The sequence below is a fragment of the Pterocles gutturalis genome, unplaced genomic scaffold, assembly GCF_000699245.1.
Source record: "Pterocles gutturalis isolate BGI_N339 unplaced genomic scaffold, ASM69924v1 scaffold32342, whole genome shotgun sequence".
Lineage (NCBI taxonomy): Eukaryota > Metazoa > Chordata > Aves > Pterocliformes > Pteroclidae > Pterocles > Pterocles gutturalis.
This window is the reverse complement of record NW_010116522.1, coordinates 17,293-34,009: the sequence shown is the minus strand read 5'-3', so window position 1 is coordinate 34,009 and position 16,717 is coordinate 17,293. Positions and strand designations below refer to the sequence as shown.

Here is a 16,717-nt window from a genome sequence, read left to right as displayed (position 1 = left end):
ACAAGTGTCCTTTAATACTCTTTATTCTAAAAGTAATATAAGAGAAGAGAAGAAGAGTATCCTAAAATACAAAGTTCTCTATTACAGAAAAACTCAACTTATTGCACCGGCTGAACAAGAATTGACAAGCCCGGTTATTTGAAACTCCACTATCTTACAGGACATGTACTGAAATCTACAAACAAGGCAACCCCCTGTCATTCTAGTTCTTCTGAAGTATAGGTGAAAACCTTCCACTAAGTGTATCTGGGAGAAATACATCTTGCTTACACAGCTATATCACTCAATCAGAGGAAATTTTATTTTCTAGCACCTATAATCGCTAAGTAACTTAATGCATATTAAATATGAGACAAGCAGCATTTAAAATAGACTGAAGACAGACAGACAGCAAATGCTTTAACATACATTAAACAGAAGACCAAGACCTTTAAAAGACCACAAAAGAAACCGAAACAACTTTGTTCCTAGTTTGTTCCGTTACTTTTTGCAATTTGTAAACATGTTAAAAATCAAGCACAAATTAAGGAGGCAGTGCTGTCTATTACATTAGAGAATTCAATAGCCTGGTCTCTGCCAATAACTCGATTTAGGCTCTAAAGATGTGTGCTAGTTCCCACATCTGTAGGACATGGTAGAGACATTGAAAGACTCCCTCACATTTTTTCCTCAACTTCAAATATAGATGTGCTGTAATGCACAGTATTCACCATAATCATGGGCTGAAAATATTGTTCCAACTAACTCAGTTACACTCCGTTTTGACATTACAGTTTTACATGCATACACAAAGTGCATACTATACAGCAAACAATATATGCACAATGTTTTTCAACAAATTCTCACATGCTGCATTTGGTGGATGATATTCCTCAGCTGCTCTGTTCTTGATTCTTCTTCCCTGTAATGTAAATCTTACCTCATGCCAAACTAGTGAGCAAGCACTCTTCTAAGGTGTACCTCATTTCCATCGGAGAGATCAGTGGAAAGGAGTACGGCAAGAGCAGTGCAGCAAGCCCTGTCCTGCTGCACACCTGATGCTGGAGTACCTACACTGGATTTATACATACGTACCCACTGCAGATTCTGCATGCCACCAATAACCCCACCATTGCAGTAAGCATTTTAGGATGTTAAGCACCATCACAGCTTTCCACTGAAAAGCCAGAAATACAGATGCATTTGGGGATCTTATGTTTAGCCACAACCTTAAGGAATGAATATGATAGAACTGATTCTACTCACTTTTTTGTGACTCTTCAGGACTGATGGCGTCACAAAAGCTTTGTCACAGAGATCACACTTGTATTTCTTATGTCCATCATGTACAACTTGGATATGAACATTTAACGTGTCCTTTCTTTTAAAAGTAGCATCACAGTGATCACACTTGAAGGTCCTCTCACCTTATAAAGAGGAAAAAAAAGGTTTAAAAATACCAGATTTTTGTGGAAATACACTAATGCTTATTAGAAAAATTAATAAAAGCAAAGTCCTTGTCAAGGGAACAGGAAACTATCCTGCTAACAAAGTGAAGTCATTACTAATTTTACTGAAGTAACATGCAGTTTTCTACTGCTTCAAAGGAAAAATACTCAAATATTTTCTTTTGTAAGTTACTTTTATAAGAATTTCTAAGCTTAAAAGCTTCATGGATTTTTTTAGATGGTCATTTCTTTCTTTCTCTCTCTTTCCATAACTTAGCTACAAGTCTGAAAATAAATTGGAAAAAAAAAAAAAGGAGCAATGCCACACATATTTTTAAAAAATTGCCATGTCTTCAGAAGTAAGAAACACTTGTATGATCTCCATAAATTTACATGACATCATTACAGTTTAAGAAAAGATTTGACATTTGTTGAGTTTCAGAAGGATTTGTCCCTCTTATCCTCAAGTTTTGTTTGCAATCATTCCTATCGTTCTCAGTATTGCACTTCTGTTATGATTTGAGAAGACAAATTACTTTCAAACAACAACACAAAATAATAAAGTGGTAAAAGATCAACCAGTTTTCAAATTAAAAAAATTTCCAAAGTCAGGGAATTTCAGAACTAACATACTGTTCAACCGTATCTCCTCTGTGTGTACACATTACAACAGTCTCCAAGTATATATAGTTGCAATGCCAAGTACGTACTTCGCCAAGCCCTCATGTCAGTTTAGCAAAATTTTTCAACGTGCAAAGTAAAGGCAAGTTACAGTTACACAGCTAGAACTGGGTAAACTGCAAAAGGAAAAAAAAGTTTAGAGCTTTTTTTTAATCATTTGTTAGTTAGACATATTTGATCTTAAATTTTGAAAATTATATCCATGACACCTTTTCCAATTTCAAGACAGGAACATCTGAGAAGTGAGTTTATGAAATATACTTCTTTTTCCAGTACATTTAAGTTTGCAAAATAAAATTTAAGTCATTCTACATCATTCAGCAGAGTGCCTGCTTGCAAAACAAGGAGATACTGAATTTAAAAGAATATACGATGTAGGCTGAACTTCAGTTTTTTCCTAGAAGTTTCAAGCTTCATAAACAATTTTTTTCTTTCCTACAGCACAGAACAGTAGAGACAGCCAAACACATCTAAAGATTCTGTTTTGGTTCTCTCCTTTTATTACAGCAACAGGTATATTTCAGTGCTATGAGAGGAATGATCATCCAGCTATAGCAGGACAATGACTATAAACCTAAATTATTTCAAATATGAGAAACTCATTATCACAGCAGCACAACTTGTCAGTCTTGGGTCATGAAAGGAAGGGTTCTACGTTTCTTCCCTGGGAACACAAGCTCTTCTCAGACAACAGCAGAGCCCTTCGTTTTAATCAGACTTGAACTGAAAACTGTTTATTCTTCAGTTCATCCTAATAATGACTTTCACTTTTCGTTTTGCTATTGGTCTGTCAACACTTCTTTTATAGGACTACAGACAAGAGAGATGCAGTATGACTATACAAGCTTTGCTTATATTCTGCTGTATTAAGGCCTCATTGTTAAGTTAGTGAGTTGATGGGTCGCTTTTTTTCCAAAGTAAGAAAAAAAAGGTTTAAAAATCTTCCCTGTGATTAATAAAATACCTGAATATTATTGGTTTAAGGCTTTGACTCATTTTGGAGACAGTTTTAGCTAAGATGGCAGAAGTTATCACCTTCACACACCTACTCTGTCCCTCAGCAAGACGCCTCCTTTTGCACCAAGGAAGAATGACTAGACAATGTCTGTGCCACTGCAGTTCAGTCTGATACATTTCGTATTTAATATTATTTGCCACAAAACACAAGCCTAACTCAAAGCCCTCAAATTTCTTGAGCTCCCTCCTCTTGAAAAAAAGTCAAAGTATATGTTTTTAAAAGGACCTTTACCAAGGCCTACGCTTCTGCATACTGTAAATTACTGCTTTTGTGTATCCCACAAATGCTTGGTTCATTAGAATACACATTACTGAATAGGTTTTTAACTTTTTCCTCCTATCATTTTTAATGTGTAATGTCGGAAAAAGATTTTACAAGATTCAATGCTTTGTGAAATTGCAGAACTTTTGAAAGATAATTGCAAAAGAACAAACTAAACACATCAGTCTAATAATTCATCTAACAGAAATGCTGTTATACTGGATTAAAAAAAGAAAGATTTGTGGGGTTTTTTAAAATTATACCAACATATATATACCCCAAGGCAAAGCACTATCTTCTAAGCTACAAAGATTTTAGATCATGAATATTTTTTCTAAAAATCTAAAATGCTGACATTCACATGGTTGAATGGTAGTCTAGGGCTCTGTAAATATTAAAGAAAATTCCACTAAAAATAAATCTTTATGCAGTCAGTGAGAAACAGTACAGAATGCCAAGAACAAGTTATTCATGAGGGGAAAAAACCACAGCACTCCTCTGGGCTGCTACTTCTACACTAGAGACAGGAAACATCATCCTGGACTGCCACAAGAGAGCAAAATCTCAGTTTCAAGCTCTGAAACAGATTACCTACAAAAGCTGAGTACACCACCAAGTTATCCTTGCTTCCATTTCTCCTTTCTTAAAATGGAGGTAACACTATCACACCTGATGCAAAAAGAAATCTCTTGTCATCAGACATCAAACCATTGCTGGATTTTCTATAGCACATTTGGATTTGCATTTAGGTGCATTTAAAGACAAGGTTTGAATTGGGCTCTGAATTTTCTAACTCCCCAGGGTTAGATTTGAATCTTAATAGCAATGTAACACAGCAAGTTGCATTTTGGAGCAAGGTGCCATATGTCTGTTTCTCTCAGTCAAATGTGAGAACTGAGTCCTCTCTGACTTAGTACTTACTGTTATGGATTAGCAGATGTCTTTGGAGAGAGAACGGGGTTCGGAACAAAGCTTTGCATTCCTCACACTGGAATGGTCTCTCTTCAGAATGGGTCTGCAGATGAAAGAAAACACGTCAGAGGAAAGGCGGAGGGAATTCAATTAGCTGTCATTACAGTAATTATAGCTAATATTCTAGACTGGATTCAGGAGGCGATATCATGGCAATTTGAAACATCAGAGACAAAGAATTAAAACAATCATTCTGCCATTATCCATAATCCTGAAAATCAGCATAGCAGCTACCGAATAAATGCACCATTTCAGTCCTCAGAAGTGTTGCAGGAGGTGTGCATGCAAACAGAAGCCAAAACGTAGGATAACCAGGAAAAAAATAGAAGCTCAGTTGCACTCATTCATCAGTTCTAACACTGGCCTTAAGTACTTACTAATATGAATAAATGCTTTAAAATTAAACACATATACACAAAATCCTCTTTCTCAATTAAGTTTGAAGGTAAAGCTGATTTGATTATCTCAAGATAGTATCTAAAATTTAGCAAAGAAAATTTCTCAAATCATGAGACTAGACTTACATATCCTTGTTTCAGCTTCTTATATTAAAAGAAAAAAAAAAGAAAAAACAAAACCAAAAAACTGTAGAAGTATCAGTACTGATATTTTGTTTGCTGTCGTAAAAATTCAGCGTAGCTGAGAGTCTCAAATAAAATATAAATAAAAGGTTAAGCCTGGATGAATCTCTCAAACGAACTGCAGAGCTGCTGAAGCAGATTTCTTTTCTGAAGCTTGGGAAACATCCAGCTTCATTCTACTTTTGTAAATTTCAAAGCACTTTCCCTGTTTCCCAGTGTTATTAAGTGCTGTCCCACTATAGAGAGGAAATTAATCCGTACAATTTATTATCTACCCAATTTCCTACTATTTTTGCAAAGAAAAGCAAGTTTTTAAAGCAACAGTGTCTAACTATTGTATTAGCTCACAATGACCTTAAGTAGGAGCTGCAGTCCCAAGAGGAAAAGGGGATGGTCAGCAAGTGTATTATAACAGGCACCAAATTACGTAAATTAGTAAATTTGGTAGACTAAGGGTAAACATTAGCATAGTACATACTTATATAATCCATTTCTGCTTCATAATACCATATGAGATGTATAGCTATCCTTTAAACTGGGGAGACAAAAGGGACTGTGGGGAGTCAGCATAATTATTTAGATGCAGAATCAGGGCCTTGAACCCAGATTGATTTTAAGACATACACAACAGTACCAAAATTAATTTAGAGTACTTGCAATGGTATACAGAGGCTTTGGATTCAAAGCCAATTCCTTGACCTCAGCCTATATCACTTAAAGCAAAAAGGCAACTGAAGCACCATCAAATGTGTGGAACATATCACACATTACATAAAACAAATGTTTCAGTCCAGCTTCCACAGGTTTACATTACAGTTTGTGTTAGATGACACCCTGCTTAACAATCTCAGCAGTCAGGCCAAGGATTGACAGGACATGAAGAGACTGAACTACCTTCTCACCTCAATAGGTGGTTCCTCCAGAACAGGGTTGAGACATATTGACGAGACACTGTGGGGAAGCTCGCAGTGCTGCTGTCTGTGCTGTACCTGTTCTGTGGATAAATAGAAGGGTTCAGTCTCTAGGGCTGTCAATCTGGCACCTTTCACGAGCGCAAAATTCATGTTGTCTGTTTAAAAAAATGCCCTGTTTTAGAACACTCACCACTTGAGGGATAGTTCTCAAGAGCACAGTTATTTGTACAGAATTCCTTCTCAGCATCTCCTTGACAGTTCTCCTAGTCTTTTGATCAAAATACATGTATGCATCTGCATTTCTTAACTTCACTATAAAGAAAACCACAAAACTAGGCACAGCCACATGCAAGCATACATAGATTATCTGCCCCTTTTGCAAATGATCCAGAAACAAGCCAGGTCTATTACAAAAATCCACGCAAATCTTAATGAGAAAGAGGTATTCCCCCAAAAAAGCATATTCACTGTAACACTGTCCTTTTTTGTCCTACTAATAGGTTCCTGATCAGAGAAGAGAGAAGGCTTCCATTTAGAGCAGAGGACAGCCCCATATGATCACAACAGCTGAGGATGAGCTCTTACGGAATATTTCACAGCAGCCTTTCTTACCATAGCATTTGTGGAGATTTAAACCCAGCTCAAGGCTACTTATTCCCAATAGAGAAACTGAGGGAATACAGTTGCTTCAATTCATTATGCTCCCCAGGACCAAATAACCCTGGATTAACCATAAACCCTTTAAAATCCTGTGTCTGCTGACCTATTTCTGCTCACCGTTATATCCTCATACTTGACTCTCTGAACTCATCCTCTATACAGAGAAACTAAGGAGCAGAGAGAACAAAACCTTTGTTTTCTCCTGTATGGAAGTAATCTGCATTATATGGCACAGAACATGCATGTTCATCCAATCTAACCTGGACGAAAGGTGACTACTCTTATCTGTAGTACAATCCAATGCTAGATTTGCCTCTTAATTTCAGGTACTATTCTCTTCCCTTGTCACAAATATGGAACCTTATTCTTCATATGATCACCCAGTCATTTAGTCTGAGCTTTTTCAAAAGACATCTGAGCCAGTTCCACACCACGTAACACTTATCAGTGCTGACATCTCCAGGCAAGTGACAAAGCAAGCTTGCACACGCACCTACACGGAGCAGTGTAGTACTTGTACACGGAAGCAGTACATCAGAGAGGTACCACAGGAAGACTAACAGTTCCTGCCTCTCAGATTTGTAGCTATAAGGGTGTAATGAGTGCTAAGTCAGGGTTCACATCACAATGCTCCATCAAACAGAGCAGATACACTCTTAGCAACTCCACTGTTTAACTCCCTGTGAAATCCTGTGAAATGTGAGGAACTAATCTCCTTCTGCACCTTTGAAACGACCCAATATTCACCCACATCTGAAAGATGTTTAAAAGCACTTCGTGCAAGTAATTTTTATCCTGATACTTCCAACACAAAATCAGATTAAATAACCTCATAAAGGAATTGTAGAAACAACAGCAATAACAAGTTTCCATCTAGAACACAAAACAAGCATTCAAAGGCACAAAATGTATATGGTTTCTTATTAGAAATAACAAGTATGTAGCTCTGCTGTAAAACCCAAAGAGGTTTTTCAAGCACATTGCTATCAAAGTTGAAAGCATGTTTCCTGTTAAATGCTGATGATTCAACTGTTTTTAACCCATCACTGCTACTGCAGGTTTCTAAGCTCCCTGTTACTAGCACAGTAACTGCATCCTGGAAGTCAAAAAAGCACTGCAAAAGTATTTAGAGGCCAACTTTTCCTCCTCCAAAAGAAAATGAAACACAGGATGACTTCTTAAAGGAACAGACACCTAAAGAATCATTAAAAACCCAATCTGAAGAAATACACAACATAGGTTCAAATTTCCACTGTTATTGGATCAATATTCCTGTGAACAAGCAAAAGAACTATCATCCTCTTCCCCTAGTAGTAGTGCAGCCCTCCCAAAATCATGGCATTTAAAACTATTTTGGCACCCCAAACTACCACATCCTTGACTTACACCTTACAGTTGGTTTTGCGTACACACATCCATACTTCCCTCTGGTATCTACTACCTTATCCTTGTTTACTCAGTGGAGAGAGAGAGAGGTGTCTAAAAAAGCAATTCAGGACATCTATGTCAGCGCCCTGTCTCTCACGCTCATCTTTCCATTTGGCAAGTTACATTAGAGACCTAAATGCGGATGGGTGAATATTCACAGCTGCTTGGGTAAACTTTAGGTAAATACAGGAATAAGTTTCTGATTTACAGCCAGTACTACGTGCAAACAGGTTCAGGAAGTAAGTACTCCGACATGCTTTAAGGAATTCTGTCAAAATTAGGTACTCACTAAATCTGTCTAAATTTTAATACTTTTTCCATTAAACGGAGCCTCTAATCCTTGCTTATGCTAGTGGTGCTGCTGCTTTTAATATAGAAGCAGGTCAAAGTGTTTACTCATTCATACTTAATCCTGAAGTCTGTTTTCAGCCCAACCTCCCTACCAACCATCAACTGCAAATTAACGTAAGGAAACATGTAAAAAGTATTAATTTGAGATAAAGAAGTACGTAGTATTTTATACATTTTTCTCAGAATACATCCAATTTGTGAGATTCTGCCCCATTTTCTTAATGAAGTCTAAAACATAAGATACAATCACATCATATATGGGAAGCTAATCTTGTGCTTCAGCAGGCTTCTGCGTGCCTTCTGTTTTAGGCAGTCATCACCATTTCATCCTATGAGAGGCATTATTATTACTCTTAGATGATTTATTGCTGAAAGTGCAAGAGATGGTGCAAAGATCCTGTGCCAAATTCCCAGATGGCATATAACATGAGCCAAACTGCAAAAGACTTGTAAGTATGGGTATATCAGTTTCATCAAAAGGGGGAAAGAAAGGCTCCGGGAGTATTTCAAAAATGTAAAAAAAAAAAAAAAGAAAAAAAAAAAGGTTTCCAAATACTGGGCACAAAACCAGACAGGTTTTTCTTGCTTGCTTGCTTTTTTACAGTCTTGTAATTCTAAAACAGCAGTCATGGATATAGCCTTGCCATTAAAAATGTAACCCCAGGTTAAATATAATGACAGGCATTATAGAAATTAGGCCAAGCAGATTTGAGCTTAAATCAGTAGAAGCAGAGCATCCCTTCATAAGCCTATTTCTCAGGTAATGTTTCTTCTGATGTTGTTCTAATGTGTGAACACTACTCAGTACAAATCCAGTATGGTTTGAAAGCATCTGCTGCTAAGTCCGACAATGACTGCAACAGGACTACACTTAGATTTATCCAAATATGGTATTTAAAAAAAAAATTGAAGACATTTTAGATCAGTTACATTTTTAACTTGATAATCTAATATTTAAAAAAAAAAACAAAAACAAAAACAAAACAACAACAAAACCAGAGAAGTCAAAATGGGGATTTATTTGCTTTTAATCAAGTCACTGTGATTTCCTTCTGCTTATTTAATTGGATTTTTTTTACTAGAATTCATTTAGTATTTTGAGATTTTTGGTTATAACAGAGAACACTAAAAAATACATTCTCCAATACTTTAATCCCATGTTTATAAGCATGCCAGAGCTTAATGATGAACCATTTAAAAGAAAAAAATCTGCAAATCTGAGGCTGGCAGACCTGTAAACAACAACAGCAGAGTGCTTTACCTTCTTGTGATTCTTGTAAACATTTCTGTGGGCAAATCCCTTTCCACAAAGCTTGCATTTATAAGGTTTATCTTCACTGTGTATTATTTTGTGTGCAGTCACTTGATCAAGTCGTTTGAAGGACTTATTGCAAACCTCGCAGGTGTAGGGGCGTTTTTCTGCAGAAAATGAGTGGGGGACATTTAATCTCCTGTTTATACAGGGGGAGAAGATGAAAGGCAGAGACAGTCATCTCCTCAGAGAGATTTTTGCAATTAAGTCAACCCAATTAAGATTAAACCAATTAGAAAGACATCTAATGCCCTTTATGTTAGACAGTTAAGTCACTTCACAAAAGATGAGCCATGGTGTATCTCAAGAAATTGGCACATTCTTTGCAATAATCATTGCTAAAACTAAATTCTGATTAATTAGCTTAAATCAAAAGAGAATGACTTCAAAGAGGAAAACCCTGTTTCCAAGATGACAAATGTGAAAGAGGGCATGACAGTTTAAATGTTTTAAAACTTAATTAACAATATACATATTAGCTTCCAAAACCAAAAGTTCCTATGCAAAAAGCCTTTATGCTTCAACTGGTGACTGCAACTCAACTACATTAATGCTCGTCCAAAAGTGTCAAAAGAAAGCTAGAAGCCTCTGAGATATAGATTATGGTACAAGAAATGAGCTTTTGGTGTGGACTGATACCAAGAAAACAGTTCAATTATCAGCCTGTGCAGCTATAAAAATCTACATTTTTTTATGTTAATGTATTTGACAGAACAATGTTTGTGTTTCCATTGTATTGGCTGGTGTTTCTAATCACTGGTGAAAGACACAGAAATGCTAGATTGCAGTGACCAGAAATCCTGGCAGAGCCAATTGTGTCATACTGCCAAACCTACGGACAGGCCACTCCCCACTCACATTGACCTGGTCTGGCAGAGGACAGGCACAATGCAACATCTGTGTGTGGTCTACAAAACGCTGTGGAGCATGAGCTGCTTTCCTCTGACTGGAAACTATATGTACTAGTCTACTAAAATATACGTGTATACGAATGAATGTTTCCCTTTTTATCACAGATCTCTCTGACAGCATACCCCAGCTCCCATCCCCTTCTCTTCAATATGAAATTTCAACCACCAATTCTTCAGCTCCTCTGTAATCCAAATAGCAATCTTTTGCCCCATCCCAGCTAACTGACATCATTTACCCCAGCTAGTATGAAAAATAGCTTGACAAAGCAGCAGTAGGAAGAAGGCTATAGCATCACACTTGGATTTTTAGAAGGCTTAGAAACAATAGCTTAGATGGTTTCCTTGGAACCTGAGATTTGCTTGAACAACTCAGGACAGCACAGAATTCATCAAGCCTTCTATAAGAAACTAATTCAGGTAAAATTCAACATACATCAATACATACACATACATATATAGATTTGTGTTATTTTTGTACATTACCTGAGTGAGTTATCATATGGCGTTTTAGCTGGTTAGCCGAAATAAATTTCTTGTCACATTCCTGACACTCAAAGATCTCATGGACCTGCAAAATGAGTGTTTAATGATAATTAAATACGTGTCTCAAACAAGATCACACATCTTACACATACACAAATTCTCTAGCAGACAGTACAGCTACTAGATAAGAAATAGTTACAAATACTCATGGATATTCTGTGATTTCCCCCTTGCTAGTCCCTTGGTGAACAACAGGATCCCTCAAAAAACAAACATTCATAATTTTAAACAAAAGATGTCACTAAAACTATATTTAGAAACAGAGGTTATGTAAATATACAATATCAAATCCATTTAAAATAGCATTATCGTGAAAGCACAAAAAAAATAGCTGCAGGATAACTTTTCAGAACACTTCTGTCTAGTCAATAAGACATAAATAAAAACAGTACAGTAACTACTTCATAACTACTGTAAGAATTTTCAAAAATCAAACTCTGTCTTTCTGTGAGTAGAGATAAATCCTGAAAATCTGATTAACCACAGGGGTGGTTTTAAAATTATTATGCTCCATCAAACCACTTAGGAACACTAGGATATAGCAGGTCTTAGTTTCATTCACTTCAGTATATTTCCACTTCCAGGTACAACATAGGCTGCACGCACATCCTGCCTGCCACAGGAAGGACATACACCAGCACAGCTAGGCACCACATACCCTTTCTGTTGGCAGTATCTACTGTCTGTTAAGGAACAGGGCAAAAAAATCTAATTCCGAACAAAAGTCAATGTCAGTGTAATTATACTAGGAAAATAAATTATTTCACTGCTTTCATTATTTACTCTGGTGAATAGAGGCAACTCATGCAGGAAAGGAGCTTATTACAATCGCAAACCCTTTCTAAAGTGAGGCAAGAAATTATGATATGACAATTATTGTTTTTCTTAAAAGCTTTTAGAAGCAAGACAGTGGAAGAGCAGCAGTGCCTTTTAAACTGTAGATGCAGCAAGCATTAGGATTTTCAACATCACAGCACATAACATCAACAACTAAATGCTGGAAAAAACAGAAGTAAGCGGTTAAGAGCTGCAACTTCTGATACTCAATTTAAAAAAATAATCCTGTGTTACTGTTCCCCAAAATCACAAAACATACAAAGCTCTCCACCTGTCACAATTCCCATTCACCTTCTGCTCTGTATTGCATTTGCCATTGGCAGCCTCCCCTCAACTTAGTCACAGTGTAGCTGAACATACATTTCAGCTTTTTTGGAACTGCAGCTTTGGACAGCAAAACTTCCAGGCAGAGATCACATTTCATAAAGCTTTTTTAAAGAGTTCTATAGGCTTTCTGTAGGAGAATCTAGCAGCTAAAAATAACAAATATCAATGGTTCATCACAATACTCTAGTGAAAAACATTGGCAGACAGCACAGTAAAAAAGACTTCCACCTAAAAATCAAAAGAAAAAAAAACACCCCCCCAAAAAAACAAAGAAACCCCACACAACAGAGTCTCCACAAGAATTCTGCCTCACCATGTTTTTATGCTGCTACTCCCAAACTAACTTTAGAGCAAATTAAACATTTTAATAAACTTAAAAGTGGTTACGCCATTTCCTACAGTCTCTGCAAATCTGCACACTTTGGACAGTGACGTTTAACCAAATGCTCAGACAGAATCAGGTGGTGAGCTGTAATGAAGATCATTAATTTTAAATATCCTGTTTACTCAGCTACATTTCAGATTGATTTCTCTTACATGCACACACAATCTACTACTCTATCCTGTTGCAAAAGATCTAAATTTTTACTTACATTGTTGACTGAAGTCTGCATAATTCTGCAACCAAGTACTATCAGAATCCCCCCTCCACAGTTACCCGAAATAACTTGTAAGGTGTTCTTAAACATAATATTTAATACATGAGAACCCAGATTGTGCTTTAACACTAGAAATCTCTCTGATTTCAACTTACCAGCATTGTACAATAAACAGTCTCATTCAATAAATGTGTCGAATCAGAGACTTGCATGCATGTGCATTAAAAAGCCACAGCTATCAAATATGTATTCTATAGCTGGTACTCTTTAATCAATTATTTTAAAAAGAATCAGACTCAGACTTGCGTGCACATGCATTAAATAGCTGTAGCTATCAAGCATACACGTTCTATAGCTGGCACTCTTTAATCAGTTCTTTAGAAAAGTGCACAGTTACATGGTAAAACAACAGTAATAAAATATAGCAAATATTTTTATGCATAACGATATTCAAACAGATCTATAACCATTTTCTTCACCTTCTTTCTCTGTGTTTGTCAGATTTCTCTCTTTATGGGCTTATTTTCTGTTATTTCCCGTTCTTTAGCCTTCTGTTCTCTAGTTTTAGTTCTTTACAGTGACAATAAGGGCAGGGGGGGAAAATCCTTCTCTCCTCCCTGTTTCACCTAGTATTTTCTTACCAGTTTTATTGCCTGTCTAAATGGTTTTGGTGATGTTAGTGATAGATTCCACTCCCTCTCTCCCCACTCCACTTCCTACAAAAGCAAAGAAAATCACACAAACACCAGGCATGAGTCCTATGCACAATCTCCTTCACTATCTGATGCATATGCGTGAATCTGGAATAGCTGTTTTCTGGATGTCTTACAAAGAGGAACCAATCAAGAAGAGGAAAAAAAGTTTCAAGCACAAAATCTCCATGGTGATTCTTAAGATTAATAAGTGCTCAACTGACCTTCCATCAGCATTATTTGAAAAGCTAGTTAGTGTGTGTGATAGTCTCTGCACAGAATTACAACTACTGAAACAAAACAAACATTTTAACAAAACGGACACACTAACCATGATATTTTGCATTTTGGGGGCCATTGTAAGGTGCACTGATGTGCAAGAATTGCAGTTACACGCAGTGAGGCATACCGTGATTTGGTCTGAGGAGTAACAAAGTATAACCCTGTTAGACAAGAAATGCAGGGCATATTAATACAAGCAAGGAGAAAAACAAATTTAAAAGGAGGGGCCCCACCATTTCCTTTGCAACAACATATTTTAATTGATATCATCTATACCCTCAATGGATTCAGGTTATAACCAGGGCATTATTAAAGACTTACAGTTAATCTGATAAACAGTACAATGCAGCTTTTTGTAAAAACAGGATCTCTTGGGTTTTAGTGATTTATCAAATTAATCTTGCAGGGACTTCCTTTGGGTATAATAGATTCAGAATCCCACATTCATAGTCCATCTGTATTTCTGTACAAACCCCCTTATTTCCAATAGATGCTTTTCAAACTGTTAACCCCTCCTGTTCTGGCTATAAAATATTAAGGCCATAAACAAAAGACACCAAAAATTTGGTTTTGAGGAAAAAAAATTTTACTACTGCATTACTAAATTACAATTAACACCCTTACTGGTATGTCACAAAGTAATAAGAAAGACCGGTTGTATTTTGTACAAAAAATGAAGGCTCACGAAGCTATTTTATGGTCTGTATGTATTATATCACTACATAACATGCTTTTACATTTAGCTTAGTGTTTAAGCATGCTGAAGAACAGCAGGCAACTTTAACTTCATGTTGGAACACATAAATGATATAAGCACAAACATCATCATATTTGGTAAGAGATATATTAAAATTTTAGGAAGCTTTTTGGTTCAACCAATTGTGATCACAAAAATAAAAGCACACAATAAAATACATTGGTTTTGTAACCATGAAAGAGATTACTCAAAGGTTTGCAGCAGCTTTCAAGTGACCTAAGCACCAGTCTCACATCTTAGTGAAGCCAAAGCCTGCTGTGTTTTCACCTTCATCTTACTGACCTTTCGATGATCTTGAAGATTTGTTGCTGAGGAACATTTCTTATTGCACACAGAACACATCAGCTTCTTCCTAGAATTTCCTGAAACAGAAACAAAATACCACCAACATCTTAAAAAGGAAGTGCTAATAAAGAGCCTAAATATTTCCACTGACTGTGACTTTTCACAGGTCATTTGACTGACATAAGATTTTTACATTTGTATCCCATCTTCAAAGCGTTCCGTATCAGGAGTTCTCTGTGGGTGTCCAAGAAACCAGTTACTGATGGAATGTAAATCAAGAAAACTAGAACAATAAAGAAAAATAATCCCTTCCAATAGATGTTAGCACACATTACCAATCCAATATGAAGAGCAGAATTCATAACTAAAACCAACTCACTTTAAAAGTGAACAGTTGATTTCTTCTAGAAGTCAATACAATATCTTCAAAAACTTAATGCTAGAGCTTTAACAAAAACATTCCTGAAAGGAGTTAGTGCAGCAATGACCAAAAAGACTCCAAACCAAACTCAAAACCACCATTTCCCATTTTTCTCCGCTCAGAAAGCATTAAGCATTCTACTATATAAAATCACATATCACCAATGGTCTTTAACTGAACAAGACAGAGTATTTGTATTAGTACCAGATCACAAATTCAAATCTTGTCTAAAATGTAAACTACAAAACAAGCTACAGGTCAGCTACCGTATCTATTTTTCTTCCCTTTTCACAGTTGCTTTAAAAAATGACAGAGCATTTAATTCAGGTTATCAATTATTCTACCTTTTGAAATCCATTTTAGTATGTATTTTATGTATGAAAATATATCTCTACATTTCGCTAAAACATGCTGAAATGACTTCTGATCTCAAACGACCCATAGCAGCCTGCAACCAGAAACACTAGTATTTCTTAGACCATGGGGACTACATCTAGAAAAACGTCTCTTAAATCTTTAGTGTTTCCATTCTGTTGAAGCTTGATCGGGACAAAACTAAAGCAGCTAAGCAAGAAAATAACGGCTATGTATTTCATAGCCATATACCATAGCCTGCCTATGTATTTCATAGTCATACACCATAACAGAGGAATTCATATAAAATCTTATTCATTTCTAGACCATTTTATTGTCCAGTTTTAGTTCCAAATAAATAATTGTATTTCAAATTAATAGTTTGCACAAATAAATGAAAGACTCTAATAGCGGGCTTTAAGAACATACAGAATTTCAGAGCCTTTGAATGTAAACTCAGTATGCCCAGCTTAGGTCATACTGTCAGAATGGATATGTCCTCCTTAAAGAGAAATAATCATGAGGAAAGCTGCCTATGTGTACTGAGAAGACTGTGAAAGCATAACACAAGGTATACTTCTTACTATCATGTACCCTGTCAAGCGATTGGTTCAATACTTAAATTTGGAGTATAAAAAAAGGACTCAATCTCACATATACATTAGCTGTTCTAAAACTTATAAGTATTGATATATACTGATATACACATAAATACAGGAATACACTTAGTACTTTAACTTATAAGAACACTAATGAGAGCTTTTCAGAGGAGAGAAAGGTGATAGTGAATACCCGTTCACAGTTTTGGATAACAGGCAACACACGTAAAAATTCTTTCTACTTTCCCTTGCCTCCAGATAACACAGGACATGAAGGAATTCTACAAGTGTCCCTCAACAACAGTATGATTCTCAAGTGGTAAAATAAAAGCTCAGCTCATCATGCAGGCAGAGCAAGATATCCTCCAGGTGTCTGTGGTCAGTCATGCCTAGAGCGATCATTCAAGAGAATTGTGGAATTTATGTATACCTTTACATAACCTACCAAAGTTAAGCCTAAACATAGCAATGTTCATGCACGAAAATAATTCTTACGGATACTGAA

At 36.3% G+C, this 16,717-nt stretch overlaps 1 protein-coding gene across 1 annotated transcript in view; it reads right to left on the bottom strand.

The window, feature by feature from the left end:
• Positions 1–16,717, bottom strand: part of PRDM5 (PR domain containing 5) — a 60,783-nt gene that overhangs the window by 30,465 nt on the left and 13,601 nt on the right. Inside the window, exons 7-11 of the mRNA XM_010075543.1 lie at positions 14,836–14,915; positions 11,000–11,084; positions 5,843–5,934; positions 4,309–4,402; positions 1,246–1,406 (exon numbers count right to left, since the gene is read on the bottom strand). Of these exons, the coding sequence (XP_010073845.1) occupies positions 1,246–1,406; positions 4,309–4,402; positions 5,843–5,934; positions 11,000–11,084; positions 14,836–14,915 (512 nt within the window). The remainder of the gene's footprint in view (positions 1–1,245; positions 1,407–4,308; positions 4,403–5,842; positions 5,935–10,999; positions 11,085–14,835; positions 14,916–16,717) is intronic.